Here is a 27,483-nt window from a genome sequence, read left to right as displayed (position 1 = left end):
CGTTCAGAAGAATTTGCAGTGCAACATCTTAACCCACAACAATATGCTGGGTTCCCTCTCAAACCAGTGAAGAAAGACAGACCAAATCCGCATCTCAGCTTGGTCTGAGTGTGTGAGTTCCTGGCAGAGGAAACCGCCAGTGGTGGGGGTGGGTCTTGGCCACTTGGTTAAGCCCCCACCTGCATTCACCCAGATGTATGTGGGCAAACCGTGAGTGCACCTATTCACGTCACCAAAGAAAAAAATAAGATCAGAACCACCCAAAATCAGCAAAGCACACTGTGCACCATTTTTTTCCCCAAATATTGCTGTGGAGTGTTTCCACAGTGTCTCTGCTTGACGGCGACCTTCACTATGCCTTCACCCTAGCCGCCAGCAAGCCCTGCCCTTCCTGCTTCTTCAGTAAGTCTGTAATTTCCTTACTCCATTTCAGGCCCTTCTGAGTTTTGCTACTTGTTGAAATGCTGTGGAGTGGCTTATGACCCACAGCGACCCAGTATAAGGTTTCTAATAGCAGCTGTTGTGCTAGAAACACAGTTCCTGCAATTCAAAAGGCTTTGCAGTCTGGTGGATAAAACCACAGCAGGGGTGCTTTGTTACTGGTGTTAAGCTGCTACTCAGCTTGGGCTTGCCCAAACCTTGATGCTTTGGTGGGCGGGCCTAAGGCTAGGAGGCTGGGCAGAGGGCTGGCTTAGGCCAAAGAAGTGGGGGATGGGCTTGGTGCTTGCAGGCAGATGGGGACTGTTTTTGATGACGTCTTAAATGCCTCTCTTTGTCTCCCTGTGCCTTGAGCCCCCCAATTTGTCCTATATACACGCCAGTAATACCTAATGTGGTGATGAAGACCCCCCTGGGATGGACGATGTTGGTTCCTGTGGCCCAGCTAGCTCTCTGAGAGCATCTGCCCTTTGAATGGGTCTTCTCAAGCCCTGCTAAATTCTGCAGGAGCAGGCGGGTGGAAGTTTAAAATGCTCAAAACTCCTCAATAGTTTGATCCTTCAAAAAAAACAAGTTCATAAAGTTGCAGCCTAATGTTTTATGTTTTCCCAAAAGCTGTCTGTCTACCAGGCGGGGGCCCCAATTTGTGATACCGCCCCCTAATTTCTCCCGAGCCACGTACCTGTACTGCCAGGTCGGGAAGCGCCGCCCGAGACCAGTCTGCTATCTTCTTGTCAATTGTTGTTAGGTGTTGTCAAGTCAGTTCCTACTCACAACAATCCTACGTACAACCAAACTGAGACACTGCCTGGCCCAATGCCATCCTCACAATTGTTGCTATATTTGAGACCATTTTATCCACTGTGTCAATCCATCTCCTTGAGTGTCTTCCACTTTTTCACTGACCCTATAATTTACCAAGCATGATGTTCTTCTCCAGGAACTGGTTCCTCCTGACAATATGTACAAAGGACAAGAGATGGCGTCTCATTATCCTTGCTTCTAAGGATCATTCTGGTTGTACCTGTTTCAAGATAAGGTTATTTGCGCTTCTTCAAGTCATTATAATTTCAATATTTTCCATCAAAACCATAATCTAGATGCACTAAGTCTTCTCTATTTATTGTCTAGCTTGCACATGCATATGAAGTGATTGGCAATACCATGGATTGGGTCAGGTGCACCTTAGCCCTCAAAGTAACAATTTGCTCTTTAACATTTTTTAAGCATCAGATTTGCCCAATGCAATACATCATTTCATTTCTTGACTGCTGCTTAGATGTTGATTGTGGATTCAAGTAACATGAAATCCTTGACAACTTCAATAATTTCTTCAGCATCATTATGTTGTCTATCAGTCCAGTTGTGAGGATTCATGTTTTCTTTATGTTGAGGTGTAACCCATATAAACAGCTATAATCGTTGATCTTCATCAGTAAGTATTTTAAGTCCTCTTCACTTTCAGCAAGCAAGGTTTCATCGTCTGCATATCGCAGGTTGTTAATGAGTCTTCCTCCAATCCTGATGCCACGTTCTTCTTCATAGAACCCAACTTCTCGGATTATTTGCTCAGCATACAGGTTGAATAAATATGGTGAAAGAATATTTGGATTCTTTCTGTTGGTGACCCAACAGAATGCAGAAATCATTGGACAATATCTTTGATATCCCATGCAAGTAAAATTTTACTAAAAGTAAAACGGGAATGGCTATAAGCATACATTGACAAAGAACTTCCAAAGGTTCAATCCAGATTCAGAAGAGGCCATGGGACAAGGGATATCATTGCTGAAGTCCAATGGATCGTGGCTGAAAGTAGAGAATATCAGAAAGATGTTTACCTGTGCTTTATTGACTATGTCAATTCTTTTGATTGTGTGGATTATGACAAGCTATGGACAACATTGTGAAGTATGAGTATTCCTGAACATTTAATTGTGCTCATGAGGAATCTGTACATGGACCAAGAGGCAGTTAGTTGTTTGAACAGAACATGGGAACACTGAATGGTTTAAATTTAAGAAAGTTGTGTGACAGTGTTGTATTCTTTCACCATACTTATTCAACCTGTATGCTGAGCAAATAATCTGAGAAGCTGGGTTCTATGAAGAAGAACGTGGCATCAGGATTGGAGGAGGACTCATTAACAACCTGCGATATGCAGACGATACAACCTTGCTTGGTGAAAGTGAAGAGGACTTAAAATACTTACTGATGAAGATCAAAGAGCACAGCCTTCAGTATGGATTGCATCTCAATGTAAAGAAAACAAAAATCCTTAACACTAGACCAATAAACAGCAATCTTATCAACAGATAAAAGATTGAAGTTGTCCAGGACTTCATTCTTCTTGGATCAACTATCAACACTCACGGAAGCAGCAGTCAAGAAATCAAATGATGCATTGCATTAGGCAAATCTGCTGCACAAGATCTTTTTAAGGTGTTGAGGAGCAAAGATGTCAGCATATGCATATGAAAGCTGGACAGTGAATAGAGAAGACTGTAGAAGAATTGATGCTTTTGAGTTATGATGTTGGAGGAGAATATTGAAAGTGCCATGGGCTTCCAAAAGAACCACCAGATCTGTGTTGGAAGAAGTGCAGCCAGAGTGCTCCTTGGAGGCCAGCATGGCCAAACTTTGTCTCTCATACTTCAGACATATCGTCAGGAGGGACCAGTTGCTGAAGAAGGATATCATGTTTGGTAGGTTGGAGGGTCAGAGAAAAAGAGGAAGACCCCCAGCGAGATGGATTGGCCAAGTGGCAGCATTAATGGGCTCGAGTGTGGCAATGATAGTGAGGTTGGCCCACGATTGGGCAGTGTTTCATTCTATTGTGCATAAGGTCACTATGAGTTGGTACTGTCTTGATAGCACCTAACAACCACAACAACAATTATGTGCTTTAAGCCAAGATTCATCTGACACCAACAATGATATCTGAATCTGACTTGAATTTCTGGCAGTTTCCTTTCACTATACTGCTGCAACAATTTAAAAATTATCTTCAGCAAAATTTTACTTATATGTGACATTAATTATTAGATAATTCTACATCCTGTTGGATCACCTTTCTTTGGAATGGGTACAAATATGGATCTCTTCCAGTCATTTGGCTAAGTACCTGTCTTCCAGATTTCATGTCAGAGACAAGTGAACAGTTCTAGCATTGAATCTGCTTGTTGAAACAGCTCAGTCAACAGTCCATCAATTCCTGGAGCCTTGTGTTTTGCCAGTGCTTTCATTTTAGTTTGGATTTCTTCCTTCAGTACCATCACTTCTTGATCATATGCTGCTTATTGAAATGGTTGAACATGTACCAATTCTTTTTTGGTACAGTGGCTCTGTGTATGCATTCTATCTTTTTAAAAATTCTTTCTGCAGCATTCAACATTTTGCCATAGCGATACCAAGGTGAATTTGTATAACATAGTCCACACAGACATTGTTCTGAATCCTACTTTAGTGATTAGCGACTGAAGTCTTGTGAGCTGCCATCTAAGGTGCACCTATTAGTCTCTACCCATCCAGATCAAAGAAAAGTGAAGAAAATTGCAGGTGCATGGAAACAATTAGTCCAAGAGACTAATGAACTATCAAACCTCAGCTTCCACCACCCTGAGACCAGAAAAACAAGGTGGTACTCAGCTACCACTACCACAAATTCAGAAATGGATCACATTAGAAAGTCCTGAATAAAGTGGGAGAAAAATGTGGAACAAAATGCAAAGTCATCAAAACGACCAGGCTTACTGATCAGATAGAGACTGGTGGAACGCATGAGACAATGGCCCTTAGTCACTCTTCAGTCTTGGAACTGAACTCACCCTCTTGGTTCAATTTTCTGCCTAACAATAGACCATTTTATAAAGGGAACAGTAACGCTCGAGAAGTGTGCACTCCTTAGAATAATCAGTCACTTGAGACTCAAAGGGTGGCATGTGATTAAGGACAAAGTTTAGAATACAGGAAAGGTTTAGGGACAATGGAGGAATGGTACCAAGAAGCACAAGGAGGGAATGGGTTAAGTGGATTTACTTCGTGGAGATTGCACCCAATGACATGAAACAAAATCAGTTCTGTAAACCTTCACCCAATAAAAAACAAACAAATATATTGCCTCATACAATCCTTCAGTATTCCATCTAGAGGGTTGAATTTTTTTTCTTCAGTTCTTGCATCTTAAGAAATGCCGAACATGTTCCTTCCTTTTGGTTTTCTAACTCCAGTCTTTGTACATCCATTAGAACACTCTGTCTTCTCAAGCCACCTTTTGAAATCTTCTGTTCAGCTCTTTGACTTCATTGTTTCTTCCATTTGCTTGAATTATTCTATATTTAAGAGTAATTGTCTTGGCAGCAACACCAGCCATTATACCTTTGACTAAAGGCAGACAATAGAGGAAAGACAGAAGCAAGTGGCGGTGTAGTTGGGGAGGTGATGGCTCATCCAGGCCATCTGTGCTGGTCTGAGGCACTAGACCTAGCTGCAGTAGGTAGCAGCTGCCACTGAGAATGTTTCACTCTCTGAGAATGACCAAAGCCAGTGACTGACTGATGAGGGGAACATAACCCTCACCTCCCCAGGACAACTCTGAAGAGTTGTAGGATGCCTGAGGCCCTGCCTCTTTCACTTATTAAAGGCATAGCTCCTAAGAGTCCTCAGTAAACTTTATGCCTCAACCTCAGAGTCTGTCCCAGGACACTCAGTCTAAGACAGCCAGCTATGTCGGATCCCTTACGAGGCAAGCAAATGCATTTCCATACCCACTGCTCCCACCTCCATCCTGGAGCTGACCTCTACTCTCTCACTGGCCAGATTGAGCTCTAACTTCAAGAGAGTCGGGCCCCATTGCTACTCTTAACAATAACAGGACTGTGCTATCAGAGGAGAATCCAGAAGTAGATGTTGGATGTCACTAACTGTCACAGTTTTAGAGACTTGAAAACCACGTATTTTATCAATTTGTAGCTAATGTTGAAGTGGAAGGATAGTTAATGTTTCTGAGACAACATTCTACATATTTTGTAATAATGCGCCATTTTCCTTATATTTCCTATACTTTGAAAACTTCCACGTATAGTTGTTGTTGTTATTATGTGCTGTCTAGTCAGTTCTGACCCATAGTGACAGGTGAGTTTGAACCACCGACCTTGTGGCTCAAACCGACTTTGCAGTCCAGTGCATTAACCCACAGCACCACACCAGAACCTATGTGTTGGCAGTTGAGTGCTTTAACCACAACACCACCAGGGCTTCTCCAGACAAGGATACAGGCAGAGAAATGCAGCATTAGAGGATGACGGACAGTGGGCAGTTGTGAGAGGAATAAAAGAACTCGTCATCCTCTGATGGGTTCCAACTCAGAGCCTTTCAGTACCATTTGTACCATCAAAGCTCCTTGAAATTGCTGACAGGACTTTTAAACTGTGGGCAAGTTGCAACCACTACCAACATAAAAGCAACCAATCCAAGACTTTGTACTGTACAAACAACGTTTATTTGGATGTGGCTGTTCAGTCAGTATTGAACAGTAATCATCCAGACAGCTGCCAGGCAATAAAATGACAGTGAATGGTAGCTTTTCAAGATACCAAGGTGATTAGATAGTGAGCAGTAAACTGTAGCGAAGCCCCCTCTCCCACCCCAGGAGCAGGACACAGGTGATACAGAACTGTAAGCCCCAGAATCATTGGACAAGTCTTTCTCACAAAATAACTTACTTCATTTCAAAATGGCAGCAGACACAGGCCTCACAGGGTTGTGGCCCGCTCCGCCTGCATCAGGAGAAACACAGCACAGAGATGATGAGGGGCTGAAGCTGAGCTGGGACCTTTCAGCTTCCTTTGGAAAAACATTTTCCTTGAAATCAAGCACCATGATTTTACGTTTTGTGTAAGCAACTCTATAGTCTTTTCTTTGAGAATGATTCCAAAGTGCAAATGTGGAGATCTTGGTGGGTCTACCTGGTTGAGGGCACTTGGGTGGCAGCCTTGTCTCTCCAGAGGCCACAGTGGGCAAAGCAACATTCAATCTGTTGATGCAAGGAGTGTGGGTGATACAGCACAATTCTTGTGACAGCCGTCTTTTCACTTTCTACTGAGGTGATCCACTCCAACACTTCCTCCTACATGGTGGGACACGAGCCCAGACAAGAATTCTTGATGTTATGTTCCAGTCTATTTCACCAAGAGTCTTTGCCAAAGGGCAAGGTGGTTTCCTTGGAGGGCAAGTTATGGAGGCCTGGCACAGGGGTGTTGCAGCTCTTTTGTTTTCTGAATGATCTGACTTAAGAAGAATTAGGCCCGGCCTTCCCCACTCCCTCCCTTGCCAGTTTTCCGACCTTCCCTTAGGCCTTACCAACCAGTTTTAATCCCCTGTGTGTCACAGTAGAACTGTGCCCATAGGGTTTTCATTGGCTGATTTTTTCAGAAGTAGACCCCCAGGCCTTTTTTCTGAGGCAACTCTGGGTGAACTAGAACCTCCAGTAACTATTTGTACTGGCCAAATACGCCTTACTTTATAACAATTATGTCCAGTCAATCAGTTATACTCCCCACAAAATCCCCTCAAAGTTTATTTGAAGCAGATATTCCTTGGATCCCAATCTGGAAGGAAATGGAGGGGAAGAGGGGGGTCAGCTATGTGGCCTGTTCTTGTTAGCTTCCTAGGAAGAGTTGGTGGGGTGGTGGGAGAGTTGGTTTGGTGATGAGAGATGCTGAACCAGCATTTGTGGACCAGCGGGCAGTGCACTGGTTATGAATCGGGCTGCGAACCTCAGGGTCAGAAGTTCGAAACTACCAGTTGTTCGTGGGAGAAAGACGAGGCTTTCTGCTCCCATAAAGATTTACAGCCTTGGAAACCCTGTACAGGGTTGCTATGAATTGGAACCGACTCCATGGCACATAACAACAACAACAACATTAGACCTAAAGGAGTCTTGGTGTGGTACTGTGGGTTAATGTGCTGGACTGCAAAGTCAGTTTGAACTGCAAGGTCAGTGGTTCAAGTTTACCAGCTGCTCCTTGGAAACCCTATACAAGGTCATTTTGGGTTGGAACCAACTTGATGGCACTTAACTACAACAACATTAGAACTAAAAGCATCAATGACTGAATGTTCCCCTGAACCTACTATAGGAAACCCCATTGCTGAGATGTGACAGCGGTGGAGTTGAGTGGATTCTCAGTAGTAAGGACTTTGGAAATTCAGTTTCTAGAATCATGCTCCTTGTCAGATAATTTCAAGAGTCGGTTACTTTCCCAGGCAAAAGAAAATAACAACTTTTTCATATTTGACAGAATGAAACAAAATGTTCAAATGGTTATGTCCAAATTTAGCTCCATCACTCAGGCCAAAATGGTGTTATATTGGTCCCATAGATGCTTTAGTCCATCTTCTTTAGTAGATCATCCAGATGGGAGTGAATGAAAACGACTTTTGGGTCCAATATTCCAGGATTTTCAGAGTACTCCCCACGGTGACATTGGTCTCTGGTTCCTCAGTGGTAATAGATGCTGAAGGCATGGAGAATGTAGAACAAGGTGGTGATAAAGGCAAAGAACTGGAAGAAGATGGGGAAATTGTGTGTTAGAAATGGCCTGCCCCTGCAGCTTGGCTGGGTCCCCTCTCCACCCTACGCCCTGCCTGGCCTGGGGTCAGCAACCACTACCCAGCCTCATCCTCCTTGACTGCTGAGAAACTTCTGACCGAGCAAACTACTCCATCCTCCTTGAAACTCTCCATCCATGGGTATTCCTGCCCCCTTTCTGCTGGTGTGCCGTTTCCTCTTCTGCCTGGCCATAGAGAGAGCATGCCTCAGTCCCTTACCTGCTCTTCTTCACCATCTTGCCCCCCAAGTGGTCTCTTCCATACCAATCTTCAGTTACTGTCTACATTCTGGGACTCCCACAATTTTACTCTCTGGTCTAGAACTCTGCTCTGAGCTCCTGCTTGTTGGCTCCTCTTGAATGCCTTGAAGATACCTTGAGCTCTTAATGGTCCAAAAAGAGCCTTTGATATTTCCTCACAGGCCTCACAAGTTCAGTCAGTCTCCTTCAGTCACCCAAGCCAGAAACTTACAGACCTTCAGACTCCTCTCTCCCTCACCTTCCATGTCCAAAGCCTTTCCCAAGGTCTACTGATTTTACTTCCCAAGTGTCTATTGATATGTCTCCTTTGCCATCCCTACCACCAACATGGTTGCCCACTCTTTGTCAAGCCCTCCAGCAAGCAGCCCTTGCCAGGTCTGCTGGGTTGCTTTATGACTTATTCACTTTCTTTCTACCCTGCCATCTGTCAGTCTCCTCCAGCCAAAATGGAACCATGTTGTTCTTGTGCTTAATACTATATGATTACTACCCCCTCTTTTTCAGGATAAAGGCCATAACCCTTAACACACTTTCAAGTGCCAGCCACCCTCATTTCGGCCCATTGTCCACTCACACTCTGTTCTCATTCGTTTGCTTATTCATTCATTCATCCAACAAATGTTTTATAAACATCTACTGTATTTCAAGAAATATTCTTGGTGGTGCTGTGGGTTAGGTGTTGGGCTGTTAACCACAAGGTTGGCAGCTCAAATCCACCAGCTGCTCCTTGGCAGAAACATGAGCCTGTCTGCTTCTTAACAATTTTGTAAACCCTAGGGAGCAGTTCGACTCTTTCTTATAGGGCTGCTCTGAGTCAGAACTGACTCCATGGCAGTGCTGGGGGGTGGGGATACTTCAAGAACCACTGTAATTATGATCGTGAACAAAAAGTCCCCAAATTCCTGGAGTAAGAAACAGGAAAAAAATGTAGACTGTATAGTAGGTTTATTATTGTTAAGTGCCATCGAGTTGATTCAGACTCATAGTGACCCTGTATAAGGTTTCCCAGGAGTGGCTGGTGAGTTTGAATTGCCAACCTTGTGGTTCAAACCAACCTTTCAGTCCAGTGTTTTATCCCACAGTGCCACAGTAGATGATGATAAGTATCAAGGAGAAAATATAGTAATAGAGGGGGAAAGAGTGGGCTGGCACAGGAGGGAGTGTACCAGGGATGGCCTCACTGAGACAATAACATTTGGGTTAAGACCAGGAGATGATGTTAGTTGTCATGTTGATACCTGGAGCAAAGACTTTACTGGCAAAGGCCCTGAGGTGAGTGCACATGTGCAGTGTAGTCAGGGGACAGTAAGGAGTCCAATGTGGCAGGAGAGCAGATCAGAGTGGTGAGGGGCCAGGTCATGGGGGCTAGGGAAGGGGCATTGCTCAGTTCTTCCACAGGTCACGTTCCCTCCTACCACTGCTCTGCTGCCCCACTTAGCTCTCAGTCTGGCATGCCGCCCCACCTCAACTCCTCAGTCTTTAATCCAGTTACTCCTCCTTGTCCTTGTAGGATCTCAAATCCAGAGCCCCCTCCTGCACAGAGTCAAGTTCCCAGGTAAGTCTCTTGGGACTGTGTGCTCCTCTTGCCTAGAGCTCGGTTTCTTAGATTCTAATTTTTATTCATGACCATGACTATCTGGTTGTGGTAGGCCTCTCTGCCCCATCTATGAGCTCTTGAGAGCTGGGCAGGGTATGCTCTGCTTACCTTTGTGTCCTCAGTGGCTGGTCAGAGCCAGCACTTAGTAACTATCAAATGTATGGGTGGACAGATCAGAACCAGAGCCTTGAAGATGGGCTGAGCCAATCAGACTGTCTCTCTCAGAGCCAGCACTTAGTAACTATCAAATGTATGGGTGGACAGATCAGAACCAGAGCCTTGAAGATGGGCTGAGCCAATCAGACTGTCTCTCTCAGAGCCAGCACTTAGTAACTATCAAATGTATGGGTGGACAGATCAGAACCAGAGCCTTGAAGATGGGCTGAGCCAATCAGACTGTCTCTCTCAGGAATCTGTAACCCCAGCTGGCAGTTGGGCTGAAAGGGGAAGGATGCTCCAAGGATAAGTAGGGGCTGTGGCTAACCCAAGCTATGAGCACTGGGGTTTAGAGGAGGGAACTGGTGATAGAAACAGGCAGCCTGATTGGATCTCTGTTTCTAGTCCTCTCATGAATCCTGATACAATTAACAGCAGGAGAAGTCTGAACCCCTCTGCCGTCCATGCGGGTAGCGAACCTCCAGGAAAAATACAGTGGGCTTCCAGATTTTATCTGCTTGGCCACTTAATAGAAGGGAAAATAGAGGCAGGGAGTGGGATGGTATGCTTTAACTTGTATGACACACATGTCTGTAGCATAAGAGGGAATTGAAAAGAAGACGTTTTCTCAATTTGTTCAGGCTTGTAGACAGAGGATCCTGTTTTTAAGACTTTCCAACCCAGACTGACCTTCTGGATTTCTTGCCCCTAGATTACACAGAAGTAAGACCCTGTTATAACTTTGCTATCAATTAAACCTCAGAGAAGTCACATCTCTAAGACCTGGGATTATGAGAGGATGCTGAGCTCTGAGGCAGCAGATGTTGGGCTGTCAGAGAGCACAACTCCCTGGGACCCCACCCCTAGGTTTGCAAGGCATGTACCTTCTACTCTGGGGAAGACAGAAAAGTACTCAGACCTACAACAGTCTCATTGTAGTGAAGGAGCTCATGACAGAAACACTGTACCAACAAGGAGAGTGCCTAGTCTGCTCTGGGGTTGGAGATGGTTCACTGGGATATTCTGTGAAAGATGATAGGTGGATGAGGCAAGAGAGAGTTTCTGACAATTAGTCCAATGGACTAATGGACCACTTGAGCATCAGTCTCCACCAAAAGAACTAGATGGTGCCCAGCTACCACTACCAACTGCTCTGAAAAGGATTACATGAGAAGATCTTGAATAGATGGGGAGGAAAATGTGAAAGAAAAATCAAAATCATGAAGAGTATCAGGCCTCTTGGTTGAATTAGACACTAATGATTAAAAATCAGAGGAGTTGTGGGGTGACATTAAGAACATCACACATGAAGAAAGCAAAAAGTTCACTGAAAATACTGGTAAGAAAGAAAAGAAGACACTCTAAAACTTGCTCTTTTTGGAGCAACTGAGCCAAAGGTCCCTGGCTTGGGACCTAGTTTAACCAAAGGATTGCAACTGAACAGTTGTGGTCCAGAAACTCGGGCTGCTTCCAAGTCAAGTCCCACCCCTGAGGAACTTGCAGGGTTGCCTCAGGGGACAGGGAACTTGCAAGGGCTTTCCTTGTATTTAGTTATGTCCTTCAGCTCAGCCTGCGCAAAATTCTAGCTGCCTTAATCAGTATTCTAGCTAGCTACCACAAGTTACAATTTTTCTGATGAAGATCTGCTTACTGCTGGCTCCTTCAGTAGAAGATGCTCTTGTACTTCTTACCCTCCCTCAAGTATCTCCCCTTGAGCTGTGTTTAAAATAAACTCACTGCCTTGGTCTTTGCTGCAGTATCTCCATCAGAGTGCTGCATCCCACCTGGTCTCAACTATACTATTTTCAAATGTGTCTTGTGCTCTTCTTTTATTTTTCATCTCCCGTCGCCCCTACTCAGGTTTAATCTCTCCAAGCGGGTCGCAGAGAAAAGCCAATTTAAGATGCAGCAGTTGACCCCAGTGGCTCTTGAGTATAGAGAAGCTAAAGAACTGGAGGAAATGAGAAAGTAGAAGAACTGAACTGAATATGACCTCGGGCAACTCGAGAAGATAAAGTCAAGTATTATAATGAAATGTACAGAGATCTGGAGTTAGAAAACCAAAAGGGAAGACCATGCTTAGCATTTCTCAAACTGAAAGAACTGAAGAAAAAATTCAAGCCTTGACTTTTAATATTGAAGGATTCTATGAGCAACATACTGAATGACACAGGAAGTATTGAAAGAAGGTGGAAGGAATATGCAAAGTCACTGTACCAAAAATAATGGTCAATGTTCAACCATTTCAAGAGGTAGTATATGATCAAGAACTGATGGTACTCAGAAGAAGTCCAAGCTGCACTGAAGGCACTGACAAAACTCAAGACTCCAGGAATCGATGGAATACAGACTGAAAAGTTTCAACCACCTGATGCAGCACTGGAGGTGCTCACTCCTCTATGCCAACAAATTTTGAAGGCAGCTACCTGGCTAACAAATTGGAAGAGATCTATATTTGTGCCCATTCCAAAGAAAGGTGATACAATAGAATGCAGAAATCATTGAACAATTTCATTAATATCACAAGTAAATTTTTTCTAAAGAGAATTTTTTTTTTGCTAAATTCTTGTTAAACATAATAAACTATAAGTAAGATTTTTCTGCAGATAATTTAAAAATGGTTGCAGCAATACATGAACAGACAACTGACAGAAATTCAAGCTGGATTCAGAAGAGGACATTGAACTAGGGATATCATTGCTGACATCAGATGGGTCTTGACTGAAAGTAGAGAAAACCAGAAAGAAGTTTACTTATGCTTCATTGACTGTGAAAAGACTGTGTGGATCATAACAAACACTGGATAACATTGCAAAGAATAGGTATTCCAGAACACTTAATTGTGCTCATGAAGAACCTGTACAGTGACCAAGTGACAGCCATTTAAACAGAAAAGGGGATACTGAATGGTTTAAAATCAATAAAGGTGTGCACAGGGTTGTATCCTCTTGCTATACTTATTCAGTCTGAATGCTGAGCTAATAATCTGAGAAACCAGATTATATGAAAAAGAACATGCCATTAGGATTGGAGAAGGGCTCGTTAACAATTTTCAATATGCACAGGACACAGCCTTGCTTCCTGGAAGCGAAGAGAACTTGAAATACTGATGGAGATCAAAGACTACAGCTTTCAGTATGGATTTCACTTTAATATAAGGAAAAGGAAAATCTTCACAATTGGACCAATAAATAGCATCATGATAAATGCAGAAAAGATCAAAGCTGTCAAAGACTTCATTTTACTTAAATCCACAATCAGTGCTCATGGAAACATCAGACAAAAGACCATATGAATGGCAATGAAATGATATACAATAGGGTGAATGTAAAACTAATGTTCTCCCATGTAAACTATCACATAATTCACAATAAAACTTTTTTTTTAAGTGAGAAATCATATGAAGTATTGCATTGGGCAAATATGATGTACAAGACCTCTTCAAAGTATTCAAGAGCAAAGATATCAGTTTGAGGACTAAGGTGTGCCTGGCCAAAACCATGATATTTTCAATTGCCTCATATGCATGTGAAAGTTGGACAATGAATAAAGAAGATTGTAGAAGTACTGCTGCATTTGAATTATGGTGTTGACAAAGAATATTGGAAGTACCATGGACTGCCAGAAGAACAAACAAATCTCTCCAGAAACAAGTGCAACCAGAATGCTCCTTAGAATTGAGGATGTTGAGACTTCATCTCTCATACTTTGGACATGTTGTCAAGAAAGACATCATTTTTGGAAAAGTGGATGGTCTGATACTTATGGATGTAGTAGCTCAAAAGAGGGAACAAATCTTTACAACGAGGATCATTCCCACCCCGTCAGTACACAGGATTGACAGGGCTGGGCAACTTAGACATTGTCTACCCAAAATGGGGGGGTGGGGCTACAAAGGCAAGAAGTGACTGGCTTACAAGCTTTCAAGAGGGAGCCTAGTTCCAAAGGGGCAGGGGAAGGTAGAATCTCCACTGAGTGGTTTCCAATCTGTTGGGATGGGGCTGATGAAAAGAGACAGGGATAGGACTCTCAAGGTACAATAGTGAATAATTGCTATCAGGACTGACTGTGAGGGTCAGAAATGTAGGTAGATGTTTTGTAACAAAAGGAAGGTAGTGGTTGATTTTGCAGTCCAGGAGTGAAAGTCCCTGGGACCATCAAGTTAGAAGAGCAGAGTGCAGGACCCTACCAAGAGAAACAGTGACACCAGAGATGGAGGCAGAGATGATGATGTGGAGAGACGGAGCAGCTGGGGACTCTGGACTCAGGGAGGGAAAGGGGCTGTGTGCTGATGGCCGGGGGCAGACTTGCGGGGTGTACCCTTTGGTTGTTTGATGATGCATGGAGGGGATTGTAATCATTGCAATGAAACAAAATACAATAGGATGAATATAAAGCTGATGTTCTCCCATGTAAACTATCACATAATTCACAATAAAAAAAATTTTTTTTAAGTGGATGGTCTGGAGCCTCTGCATTACATAAAACTATAGGTGGAAGCCTGAACCACATCCAGATCTTCAGAAATGGGAAATTTCCACTTGAAAGGACAAGAAGATCATCCTGGAGTGCCTAGAAGAACAGAAGATACTTCTTGAAAGAAAGACCTACAGGAAAAATACAAAACAATAGAGGCAGACTGACTGTTACTACAAGAACAAGCAAGTTGCTTGCCCAGGAAACATCAAGGCAAGTGGTTGGGTCCCCTCAGTGAAAACCTCCTTCCAAGACTAAGACTCAATGGGAATACATGCTCTGATTGGTGACCACGCTAGTCACCGATAAGGGGAAGTGAGGGAAAAACAGCAATGAACTGGCGAGCTAAGCCCTACAACGTTCAATAGACTCTTACGAACCTGGGTGGAGACCTGGTTGGCCAGCAGTGTGACAAGACCTAGGGACTCTTGGGCCCAGAGTCAGTGACATAGCCACAAAGGGTAGAGTGGAGAGTGAAGCATCCAGCTGATAAGAAGAGAGGGCATATGTACAAGAACACCCATACGTGCAGATAATACCCACTTGACCTGGCTTCAGTGACTGGATGATCAGAACTCAACCAGAAGAAGATAGAAGAGGAAAACAAAAAAAAAGAGACATCTGATACGATTTGATGAACTTGACCTATAGCTATGGATGCAGTAGCTCAAAAGAGGAAACAAATCCTTACAGCAAGGATCATTCCCACCCTCTCCACACAGAGTAGATAGGGATGGGCAACTTGGACATTGGCTACCCAAAATGGCGGGGTGGGGGTGGGGGGGAGTGTCCTACAAAGGCAAGAAGTGGCTGGCTGACAAACTTTCAAGAGGGAACCTAGATCCAGAGGGCTTGAAGGAAGGTAGAATCTCCAGTAAGTAGTATCCAATGTGTCTAGGCGGGGCTGATGAAATGAAATGCAGATAGGTCTCTTGTGATACAATAGTGAATAATTGTTATCAGGACTGATTGTGAGGGTTGGAAATGTAAAAGTAGATGCTTTGTAGCAAGGAGGGGAGTGATTAACATTTCAGTCTAGGAGCGGAGGGCCCTGGGACTATCAATGGAGAAGAGCAGAGAGTGGGACCCTACCCAGAGAAGAAGTGATGCCTGATATGGAGGCAGAGACGATGACGTGGAGAGATGGAGAAGCTGGGGACTTTAGATCCAGAGAGGGAGAGGGGCTGTGTGCTGACGACCGCGGTATACCCTTTAGTTGGTTGATGATGCATGGAGAGGATTGTAACCATGGCAATGAAATGATATACAATAGAATGAATGTAAAACTAATGTTCTTCCATGTAAACTATCACATAATACACAATAAAACATAAAAAAAAAAAAAAGTGGATGGTCAGCTAAGATGAGGAAGACCCCAACTTGCCACAGTGGTTGCAACAATGGGCTCAAACATAACAGTAATTGTGAGGATGTCATAGGACTAGGCAGTGTTTCAGTCTGTTGTTCAAAGGGTCACTATGAGTTGGAGGTGACTCAATTGCAACTGTTGAGACCCCCAAGACTACAAGCCCTGGTTACCCTTTAGACCTAGAACTAAACTCACCCTCCTGGCTCAATTTTCAGACAAACACCAGACAGGCCTTGAAGGGAGGTACATATACCTAAGAAAAATCAACCATATGAGATCAGAAGGGGAGCATTTACCCCAAGACAAAGTTCGGAAGGGTTAGGAAAGAAGGAAGCTTGGAAACAGAAAACACAGGCAATGGGATAAGTGATATTTCATTGTAGGGATAGTAATCACTGAGATGCAACGAAATGTATATGAATTGCTGAATGGAAAACTGATCTGCTCTGTAAACCTTCACCCAATCACAATAAAAGGTTTGAAAAAAAAGAAGAAGAAGAAGAAAGAATTTCTGTTGGAAAGAATGGCTAGAAAGAGGCACTGAGGAATGACATATATCATTAGTTCAATGAAGTCAAACTAGCTGAGATGGGACAAGAGGAAGACAGGCTGGAAAAGCAGGTGAAAATATTGTGGCCACTCTAGTGTATCAAACTGCTGTTTGCCTAGCACCCCATCCTTACTCTGAGGACAGTATCTCATCTCATGTTCCACCCCTTCCACCCTAGAGAGCTGCCTGCTAAGTTGTCCAAGGATTTGACCTTTCTGGTCATAGTTGACTGGCCCCAGGGTGGGCATAGCTTCAGTCTGAGTGTTAGAAGCCTTCCTTGGAAGTTTTCAAGGTAGAATTAAGGAAGCTAGTCAGGCCAGCACTAGAGGATGAATCTGCCAGTTGCAATTTCCCTGCCATGTGAGGGCGCCAATCAGCAACAGGAGAAAAAGGGAGGCTGATGTGCAGACAGACTAGAAAGTCTAATTGCCTAAGGCCTGGGAGACATTCCCCTTCCCATGATTTGGTTGTACTATCTTGTCTTGGATCCATCAGCCAACATATTGCTCTGGTGGCCAGAGCTACATTGGAGTTCCATTACTTAAATAAAAGGACAAGGGAACAGGCTGAGAAACAGGCTTAGGGCTTCATTCTGCAGGCAGTGGGATCTACCAAAGGCTTTTCAACAGGAGAGAGAGACACACGCACACATTTCAATTCATGTTTTTGGGAGAAAAAAAGTTTGAAGATGGTGTGGTGGATGCAAAAGGAAGTGAGTTTGAGAAGACCAATGAGGACAACGTGAACTTGGGCCTGGCACATGGTGAAAGCTCAGGCACACAGGTGAACACACATACACATGCGCATGCTCAGGGTCGTTTGTTCCACACTAGGTAGAACCAAGATTCACGCAATATTCTCCCTCAGTGGTGGCTGTAAATGTCCCTGCCCAGCAGCGACAGAGCACTCACCGTAGCTGCTGTGTTTATGTAGTAGTTGTTCTGGCCTTTGAACTCAGACACGATGGTGGCGTGGGCTTGCAAGACAGCAGCACTCATGTACAGGATGCCGGTGGCCCCTTCATACAGACTGTCCTGGAAACACAGAGCAGAGGCCACAGCCACAGTCATGGGGCACTTCAACAGATGAGCATTTTTCTGAATATACAAACAGACAAGCTCCATCTTCCAAGCTCCTACTTCCATTTGCAGTATTTCTACTGGAAATATCCATCTAGTGAACAATAACCCAAAGAACCCCAAACCTACTGCCATTGAGTCGATTCCATCTCATAGAGACCCCATATGTAGTACTGATCTTTAGGGTTTTTAAGACTATAGTCTTTATGGGTGCAGACAGCCTCATCCTTCTCCCATGGAGCTGTTGGTGGATTTGAACCGCTGACTGTGTGGTTAGCAGCCCAATGCTTAACCCACTTTGCCACCAGGGGTCCTTAGTGAACAATTGTTGTTGTTAAGTTCCTTTCATTGGATTCCGCCTCTGTATAGGGTTTCTAAGGAGCAATTGGTGACTTTGAGCTGCCAACCTTGTGGTTCAAACAGACCTTGCAGTCCAGTGCTTACCCTAGAACACCATATCAGTACTGGACACCAATGAACAATAGGGGAATTAATAAATGGTGATAATAATATCAATACCAGTCAACATTTATTGAGTGCTTTTTCCACGACGAGCTCTATGCTAAGCCTTTTCTCCCTTATTTCATTAATCTTGTCAACTATGAGGTAGGTACTGTTTATCATTAGCCTTATTTTGAGGAAATTGAAGATTGAGGTTAAAGCTGATGGATAAAAACTAAGTCAGGATTTGAATTCCAGGCCACATTTGTTCCAAGCTTATCTTCTTAATCACTGACATTCTGAAGACCTACTCTGTTGGGTAAGGGGCTCTGGTAACGTAGTGGTTATGAATTGGGCTGCTAACCTCAAGGTCAGCAGTTCGAAACTACCAGCTGTTCCACGGGAGAAAGAGGAGGCTTTCTGTTCCTGTAAAGATGTACAGCCTCGGAAACCCTGTACAGGGTTGCTATGAGTCAGAACCGACTCCACGGCACATCACCACCACCACCACTTTGTTGGGTGTAGTTTCATTTAATGCTCACAGTCAATTCTAGGAGGTAACTACTATTATTATCCCTGATTTATAGATGAGGACACTGGTGCATAGCTAACATATAGTAGAGTTGGTAAAGTCAGGCTGGTCTGATTTCAGATTTCAGTTTTTGAATCTTTATGCTATATTCCCGTGAGTATTCTTCTATTCAACAACACTATTGCTTAGTCACAAACAGCTATCAAGCCTAGAAAGAATGCTTTAATTGTCAAATCTGCATTTTATAATCCCAAATGAAATACTTGATTGAGGAAACATCAATTAAAGAAAGAGTTAAGGGGCTCAGGCTGTCACCACCCCCAAGAGAGGGACCACCCATTACCATACGTGAAAATGTTTGAAAAGCATTAGTGCCAGAAGTGTTTAGCAGGTACCCAATTAAACCTTTGGTGCACACTTCCAGTTGGCAAAAACCACAGGGACCAGAGGAAGACAGCAAATAACACAAAGAAGGAGCCAATAAATCCAAAATGCTGTCCCTTCTCCAACACAGCTGATCTGGTTTCTTTAACAGAATGAAGGTCATTCTAGATATCCAAGAACCTTAACAACCCAGTGCAATATATGACCCTTGTGGGGAGCCTGATTCAAACAAGCCAACTGAAGAAAAGACATGTGGGAGAGAGCTAGGGGAATCTGTATGTGAATTGGGTCTCAGATGAAAGGTTGCATGTTTTGAGGGGATATTCCAAAGTGTATGGAATGGAAAGACAAGATGTCTGGGGTTTGTTTTAAAATTCTTTAGGTGGGGAAAAAAAGACTAGCTGAGGCAAGTATGGCAAAATCTTGATGATGCTAGAATCCAGGTTGTAGGTACAAGAAGGTTCATGATACACCTGTCCATTTTTGTGCTCGTTTTAAGTTGGTCAATATAGAATATGTTTCAATGGCCATCAAGATGATATGGCAAAATGAAAAATTAATTATGTAACATCAAATGGAAGAATTTACATCCAAACCTCTTTGGTCAATGTGATCATATTTATATGTGTGTGTGTATGTGTTGGGGAGCTCAGTGAATAAGCACTGGACTACGAAACACAGGCTTGGTGGCTAGAGACCACCAGCTGTTCTGAATGAGAAACTCCTGAAAAGAGTTTTAAAATTTTGGAAACTCTATACATGGTCGCTATGAGTCAGAACCAACCATTAACTTAAGTTAATGTTGTTGTGTTGTTGTGAAGTGCCATTGAGTCAGTTCCGACCCATAGCAACCCTGTATAGGGTTTCCAAGGAGCAGCTGGTGAGCTTGAACCACCAACCTTGCAGTTCAAACAGCTTTACAGTCTGGTGCATTAACCCACAGTGCTACACCAGGTGCCATCAGATTGGTTTAATATTAGACTCACTCGACTCAACAGTCCTGGTTCTCTATGGACTTGGTCGGTTCTCTGCTCCCTGGTCTCTGGTTCTCCCTCCCCACCTAGGTCTTCGCCTGTTGTTCTCACCATTCCCAGAGCATCAGTTCAGGAGGAGCCTCCTGTGGTTCTTACCAGGACTCTCCAGGAATCATATTTTTTGTAAAATCCAAACAAGTAAGAAAGCAGGAACATCAGGGAGATGAAGAACGAGGTGAGTGAGACATATAGCACCCATCCTTGCAGCAGTGGGTTTGCTACCTGGGTGGCGGCTACCAGGATCCAGACCCAGCACCCAAATATCTGTAAAAGAACACACAAGAGGCTTCATTGGTTGTGAGAAGCACTCTTCCCTTTGCAGGGCATCTCTTTTCTCCTCCATCCCTGGTTAAAACACTTCAGTTGAAGTTAGGTGGGAGCCCAGAAGGACATGGGAAAGAAGACTTGCCCCTCGGGGCACAGTCAAGTCAGGTCCTATTGTCAGAAATGAGGCCTCTGGGTGGACCAAATGGCTTGCACTTGGCTACTAAAGAAAAATTTGGAGGTTCAAAACCAACCCAATAGCACTGCAGGATGCCTGGTGATCTGCTTCTGTTGATTGCTGTCATTGTTAAGTGCTGTTGAGTCAGTTCTGACTCACAGCGACCCTGCATAGGGTTTCCAAGGAGCTGTTGATGAGTTTGAACTGCCACATTGTGGTTCATATGGACCTTGCAGCATAGTGATTATCCTACAGCACCCCATCAACATCATTAAGATGATAGCCCCCAAATCCCTATAGAACTCAGTTCTCCTGTGTAATGGACTCTCCATGAATCAGAATTGACTTGACCAGTAACAATTTTTTGTTGTTAGAAAATTCAAGGAGCTAACACAGTGGTTGCAAACAAAGGGAATCTAGGCCAAATTCGGCCCACAGAATTTATTCTTGGCCCAAACAGTATTGACATGTATAATTAATTTTTTTTTAATTCTGAATAAATTGCTAGCATTTAAAATAGGATATTTCATATGAAAGCACCAGATTTCAGACATTGCTTGAGAAATCCATAGTGGTGGCCACAGTGACCCTATTTCCCAAGCCACCGTAGGTGGGAATGAGTTGTGATTGCCCTTTTAGAAAGGGCTTGGAGTCCTTAGTGGGCCACATCCCCCAGCCTTCCCAACATCGTGTCATCGTTTGGTACATTCAAGGCTGCTCACGTATGCTGTGGAATAATACTCTCCTTTTCACCCACTGGCAATGCCTGCCTGGCCTTGTGCTTGGAGCCCCTGGGTTATGGTACCTGATCCCAGCTGGAGTCACTAGCAGGACAATGGGGTTCCACCACTCAACTTTGTCCAGCTACTTACTCCTTGTTGGATAAACCAAATCTTTGTCTTGTTCTCTCTCTTGGCTCTTTGGGACTGGGTTTGCACCCGTATGATGAGCCCAGGGAAGGAACTGAATGTCCAGCAGATGGTATGTCCAAAATGCAGCTTGGAAGGAGAGGACTGGCGCTACCACCAAGAGGTTTTGTTGTTTGTCCAGACTTTCTGAGCTCCTCTTTTCTGGGGCCTCCTTAGGATGTTATCACATTTCTATTTAGTTCTCCCTCTCCTCATTCCTATTAAACCCGTGCTTCTAATAAGTACCACATGGGTCGGGGAGCCCAGACATCCACCTCCAGCCCATTTCTCTCTGGTCTTCAGACTACATACCCAACTTCCTCTGGATATCTCTACTTGGATGTGCCTCCCCATGTAAACAACACTGAGAGTGGATGCCAAATGGAATGTGGCACCCGAGGCCTTTCACTGGCCTTACCCAAGTCCTGACTCCACCCTTCAGGTACAAAATATATGTATCTTCTGGGCATCAAGTTATCACCACTTCCAAATTTTTTCAGAGTCCACCTTCCTCAGGATCTACTGAGTAAGAACCCATCTGGGAGGGAGAGGGTGATGGTATTGGGAATGGGTGTACAGGGGCCATTGCACATAATGATAATATTCTATTTCTTATGCCCCATGAGGGATACACAGGAGCTCAGTCCTTATAAAGTATTCAAATAATCTTGGAAAATAAAAACATCCTACGAGGCTTGAAGATCACTGACAATTTGGGGTGATGGGGATGGTGCTTGGATTTGTGGTTTGGAGGCACCACGGAGTCAGATGTGGAAAATAATCTTGTGTTTCAGAGTTTCCTTCTGGGATCATATCCTTTCTTCTGAAATATGAAGATAAGTAAAAAAATACTGCTACTAAGTATACACTTCTGAAGGCAGTGTTTTCATTTCGCTAAAAGAATTCTGTATTCTTTTATTTACATACCCCAGGGGCCTCCTTGAGAGAGTTAGTCTTCCTTTTCAATGTTCTTTGAGTTTGGGGAGCACACAGAAGTCTGAAGAGGTAAGATCAGGGATTTAGGATAGATGGGGCAAGCTTTCCAACAAAAGTCTCTTGGGACAGCCCTTGCTATACTTACAGAATGAGCAGGTGCATTGTCACGATGGAAAAAATTCTTTGGGGAAGTTTCCTTATCTTTTTCTCACCATGGCAGTTGTCAGTTTTCTTACAGCTTCTTTCTAATAAGCCCCTATGATCATCCTGTGTCCTTTAGGAGAATTACCAAGATTACCCTTTGGGATTCCCCCCAAAATCAGTTACCATAATCTTCTAAGCTGACCTCTCTGCTTTGATTTTGGTGTGGTGCTGTGGGTTAATGTGCTAGACTGCAAGGTCAGTTTGAACTGCAAGGTCAGTGGTTCAAGCTTACCAGCTGCTCCTCAGAAAGCCTTTACAGGGTCACTGTGAGTCAGAACCTGCAATATGCAGACAATACAACCTTGCTTGCTGAAAGTGAAGAGGACTTGAAATACTTAACTGATGAAGATCAAAGAGCACAGCCTTCAGTATGGATTGCATCTCAATGTAAAGAAAACAAAAATCCTCAACACTGGACCAATAAACAGCAGTCTTATCAATGGAGAAAAGATTGAAGTTGTCAAGGACTTCATTCTTCTTGGATCAACTATCAACATTCATGGAAGCAGCAGTCAAGAAATCAGACGACATATTGCATTAGGCAATAAGACCTTTTTAAAGTGTTGACGAGCAAAGATGTCAGCTTGAGGACTAAGGTGCACCTGCCCCAAGCCATGGTATTTTCAATAATCTCATATGCATGTGAAAGCTTGACAGTGAATAAGGAAGACCATAGAAGAATTGATGCTTTTGAGTTATGGTGTTGGAGGAAAATATTGAAAGTGCCATAGACTGCTAAAAGAACCAAGAGATCTGTGTTGGAAGAGGTGCAGCCGGACTGTTCCTTGGAGGCCAGGATGGCCAAACTTCGTCTCTCATACTTCAGATATATTGTCAGGAGAAACCAATTGCTGGAGAAGGATATCATGTTTGGTAGGGTGGAGGGTCAGAGAAATAGAGGAAGACCCCCAGTGAGATGGATTGGTAAAGTGGATGGGCTCAAGTGTGGCAACAATTGTGAAGTTAGCCCAGGATTGGGCAGTGTTTCATTTTGTTGTGCATAGGGTCTCTATGAGTTGCTACCGACTCAATGGTACCTAACAATAACAACATGAATTGGAATCCACTCAAGGACACTTAACAACAACAACTAGATCTCCTTGGAAACCACTGTTTTGATTGGACCTTTTTTTTTTTTTTTTTTGAAGGCACCCTAATAAGACTAAGACAAGTGTATTACTGTTACTGAACCAACAACTTGTCTGCAGCCAGCCACTGATCCCAGAGACACGTTACAACACATTTTATTTGTAATAACTCCATGCATATATGAACTGTAGCCCTAGTAGCAATACTGTTTAACTTAAACCTGTACAACCCTTAGAAGTTTCTTTATAATCAAAGTTGTCAGTTTGTTTCTCAGAGGGAAAGTTGAGTGATTGGAACTGCTGTCTTCCAGCTCCCTAGAACTGGGCTCTTGTCTGTTCATCCCATGGACCCAGGCTGCTGAAGCTGTCGGGAGGTGCCAGGGCTTGGCTGGTAGGGCACCTGCCAAGCGTCCCACGCCAACCTGTGGGAAGTGCGTAGAAATGCTGGCACAAAGTAAGCATCCAAACAATGCTAACTAGTGGTACTCAGGATTTTGTGGCTGCACCCACAATTATAAAATCTTAGAGTCACATTGGACATCTGACAACAGAGCCCGGGACCATGCCAGCACAGGTCCTAGGATGCAGCAGGTGGGGAAAGGGCTCAAAGAACATTTTTTTAAAGTGAATCTATACCACCACCAGTACCTCCCATTGACCAGATGCTGTTCACATTCGTTCAGATTGCCTCATTTAGCCTGTACAATTCTAACTCCCTCCAGGCTTCCAGGACCAGAGAGCTACCCCTTGTTTACTGCCACCTCACCTGTGCCAAACCTGGAGGCCTCAGCACCTCAGCTCCATTCAGCCTCTGTCAGTCCCTGCAAAAAGGTTCTTGTCCCCTCCAGCCATCACAGACTGCTCTGACACAGTCGTGTGTGTGGTTTGCCTGTTTATTTCTTATCACAATCCAGTACTAATACTGTTGTTGTTAGTTGCTGTTGCATTGACTCTGACCCACAGAACAATACTCCATAGGATTTTCAAGGTTGTGATCTTTCAGAAGGAGATTGCCAAGTCTTTCTTCTGAGGTGCCTCTGTGTGGGTTCAAACTGCCAGCCTTTAAGTTTGGAGTCAAATGCTTAACCATTTGTGCCACCTGGAAACCTTATATTTGTTCATTTATACTTGAGGAAACTGAGACCTGAGGCAACCTAGGCAATCTCCACTGGGGTCCAAGTATAGTTTAGGAAATTTGTGGTCTCTCCCCTGAACCAGATTTCCAAACCCAAGGGCAGGAGCAGGCAGAGGGCCCTGAGTGTGCTTAGAACGGCCTGTGGATCCCCAGCAGGAGTGGGCTGAACTAAAGGCCTTGATGAGGGTCTCACACTGGTCCAGTCTCACAGGACCCATGGGTGGTCTTCTACTTCGGTCTCAGCAATGGTTTAGGGATCCCTGGCCCCACATGTACAATTAAGACAAACCAAGGACTTTCAAAGGTTGGTATTCTACTCAAGATGCATGGGAATCTTTTGAAATGGCTTTAGCATTGCATACAAATTATAAGAATAGGAGTGTTGTTTATTTTTTATTTCCACACAGTTTTATTTCTAAATAGTAGGAGGAATTGGGGTCCAGGGTGAGTTGCAGGTCAATGTAAGCCTAGTAGAGTTCATTACCTCCTGCCTGTCTTGAGCAGTTTAGGTTAGATTTTTGCAGGTATGAGAACTTCAAGAATTTGTCTTCATGATTTTTTTTTTTTTTAAGTTATAAAACTCATATTTTGCTTTCCAAAATTTCCCAGTAGCTTAAACTCTCCTTTAATTTTACACCGCATTTTGTATCTTTCAAGACATGGAGATATTTTCAAATGGTTGGGACTAGCCCTCAAAGTGAAGGACTATTTTTTTATAGTAAGACATTTGTTGTTGTTGCATGTCATAGAGTCCATTCCAACCATAGCGACCCTGTCTATATAGTGTCTCTGAGGAGCAGCTGGTGGGTTTCAACTGCTTACTCTATGCTTAATAATCCTGTGCTTATCCTACAGCATGCTGAAATGTGAAAGGATCTTTTATGGCAGGATATAACTTCATGGGAACCTTGCTCATGTTTAGAAAGCTAGTTAATGAGCTAGAGAATGAAACCTGGTGTAACAGCATCCTGCTTGGGGTCCACGGGATCTGGGGAGAAATGACTGATTCCAGGCCTGGGGCAGGCAAGGTGAGTCTGCACATGTGGCCATACAAGATGAAAAACTTTCAAAGGTTTCTGGGGTAACACCCAAAAGGCCCAGGATGTTCTTATTGGTTAGAAATGGGGGCATTTGAGCTTCCAATAGGAATAATAGTATAACCAAGAATGAACATCTCAGAACTCATCTCTTAGTCCACTCTTGCCCAATTCCGTCTATGCACCATGCAGTGCCATTTTTCCTGGGTTTGAATCCCAGTGCTGTCTCTTGGTCAAGTTATTTAACTTGCCTGTACCTCTTTGAAAGAAGCCACGGTAATGCAATGGTTAGGCACATAGCTGCTGACCAAATGATCTGTGGTTCAAACCCACCTGTCATTCTTGGGAGAAAAATGTGATGGTAGCTTCTGTAAATATTCACAGCTTTGAAAACCCTACAGAGCATTTCTGTTCACTATGAATTGAAATGGATTCAACTTCCTCACTGTCTCTGTCCATCAAATAGAGAAGATGACAGTTGTACTGACCCCTCTCTCACATGGTTCTTGGGAGAATCTGATGAGTCTTTGACACGGGTACATGTTAGGTCACAACTGCCATGTTGACCAAAATCTTTTGGAATGGTACAGAGAATGGGAAGGGTGTTCCATGAGAAAGACCCAGAGAAGGGCAAGTCCAAAGCTGGGCTTTATAAGAAGTGTCAAGTTCACTTTGGGATGAGATGAGAAACATGGGTTGGAAGGGTGAAAGAACATTTTGGAACCGCAGACCCTTCTGAAGATTTGATGGAAGTCTTGGTCACCCAGAAAAAAAATGTATCTGTATGCACACACAAAACTATGTCTAGAAATTTAGGGACTTACAGACAACAACAACAACAACAACAGACCTCTAAGTTCCACCTGCAGCCCTAGAGTTAAAGTTCATTGTCACCCTCAGGTAAAATAACACTGCTGTTTTATTTTGGTGACATCTATCAAAACAGTCCATGCACATCCTCTTTGACCCAGTAATTTCACTTATAGGAATCTCTCCTACAAATAATGCACATGAGCAAAATGAGGAATGTGCAAGACTACTCACCGCAGCTTTATTTGTTACAGAAAAGACAGGAAACAACCCCAGTGTTCATTCAGAAACCAAAAAACTAAACCTGCTGCCATCTAGTTGATTCTGACTCTGATTAGAGCAGCTACCTAGGGTTTCCAATACTGTAAATCTTTAGTCTCATCTTTCTCCCTCAAAATGTTCATCAACAGGGGACCAATTAAGTCAATTATGTTTGTACCATGGAACACTCTGCCACTTTTCTGAAAAAACATCAGGAAACATTTTAGGTGCTGAAATGAAACAAACCCTAAGAGTTTAAAAATCATCATGTCTAGAGTATAACAATAAGTATTGGAAATGAAGAAAAGGTATGTGTGTCTTTGTTTGTAGATGCACAGGGTATTTCTGGAATGAGACCAAATGGACCAATCAGCTTGTTGACCTCTGGGGAAGAAAATTGCTTAGTCTGGGACAGGGAAGTCAAAGGACTTTTATCACCGCATATTTCTAATATAGAAAAGTCTCTAGATGTGTCAATGGTTAATAGTTACTCTGCTTATTCAAAGGTGCGCTGTTCGAGTCACCTGGAGGTCCCTCAGAAGGGAAGGCCCGGTGATGTATGTAATTCAACCACTGAAAACCCTATGGAGGAGAACAAACAAGATGGTGGATCGGGTGGATGTGTAGTACAGAGCTCCAACAACAACAACACAGAATATCCGACCAAGCAGGCTCAGGGGATGGTCCCAGAACTCTGAACCACATATAAAGGAATACTTAGAAGGTTGGAAGACT

At 43.6% G+C, this 27,483-nt stretch overlaps 1 protein-coding gene across 1 annotated transcript in view; it reads right to left on the bottom strand.

Moving 5' to 3' along the window:
- Positions 1-7,939: 7,939 nt before the first annotated feature.
- MALL (mal, T-cell differentiation protein-like) overlaps positions 7,940-27,483 on the bottom strand; it is a 48,606-nt gene continuing 29,062 nt past the window's right edge. Inside the window, exons 2-4 of the mRNA XM_006873513.1 lie at positions 20,024-20,193; positions 17,369-17,491; positions 7,940-8,002 (exon numbers count right to left, since the gene is read on the bottom strand). Of these exons, the coding sequence (XP_006873575.1) occupies positions 7,940-8,002; positions 17,369-17,491; positions 20,024-20,193 (356 nt within the window). The remainder of the gene's footprint in view (positions 8,003-17,368; positions 17,492-20,023; positions 20,194-27,483) is intronic.

This window comes from Chrysochloris asiatica, unplaced genomic scaffold (genome assembly GCF_000296735.1).
Source record: "Chrysochloris asiatica unplaced genomic scaffold, ChrAsi1.0 scaffold00245, whole genome shotgun sequence".
Classification (NCBI taxonomy): domain Eukaryota; kingdom Metazoa; phylum Chordata; class Mammalia; order Afrosoricida; family Chrysochloridae; genus Chrysochloris; species Chrysochloris asiatica.
The sequence above is the reverse complement of the archived record's forward strand: the minus strand, read 5'-3'. Positions and strand labels throughout refer to the sequence as shown.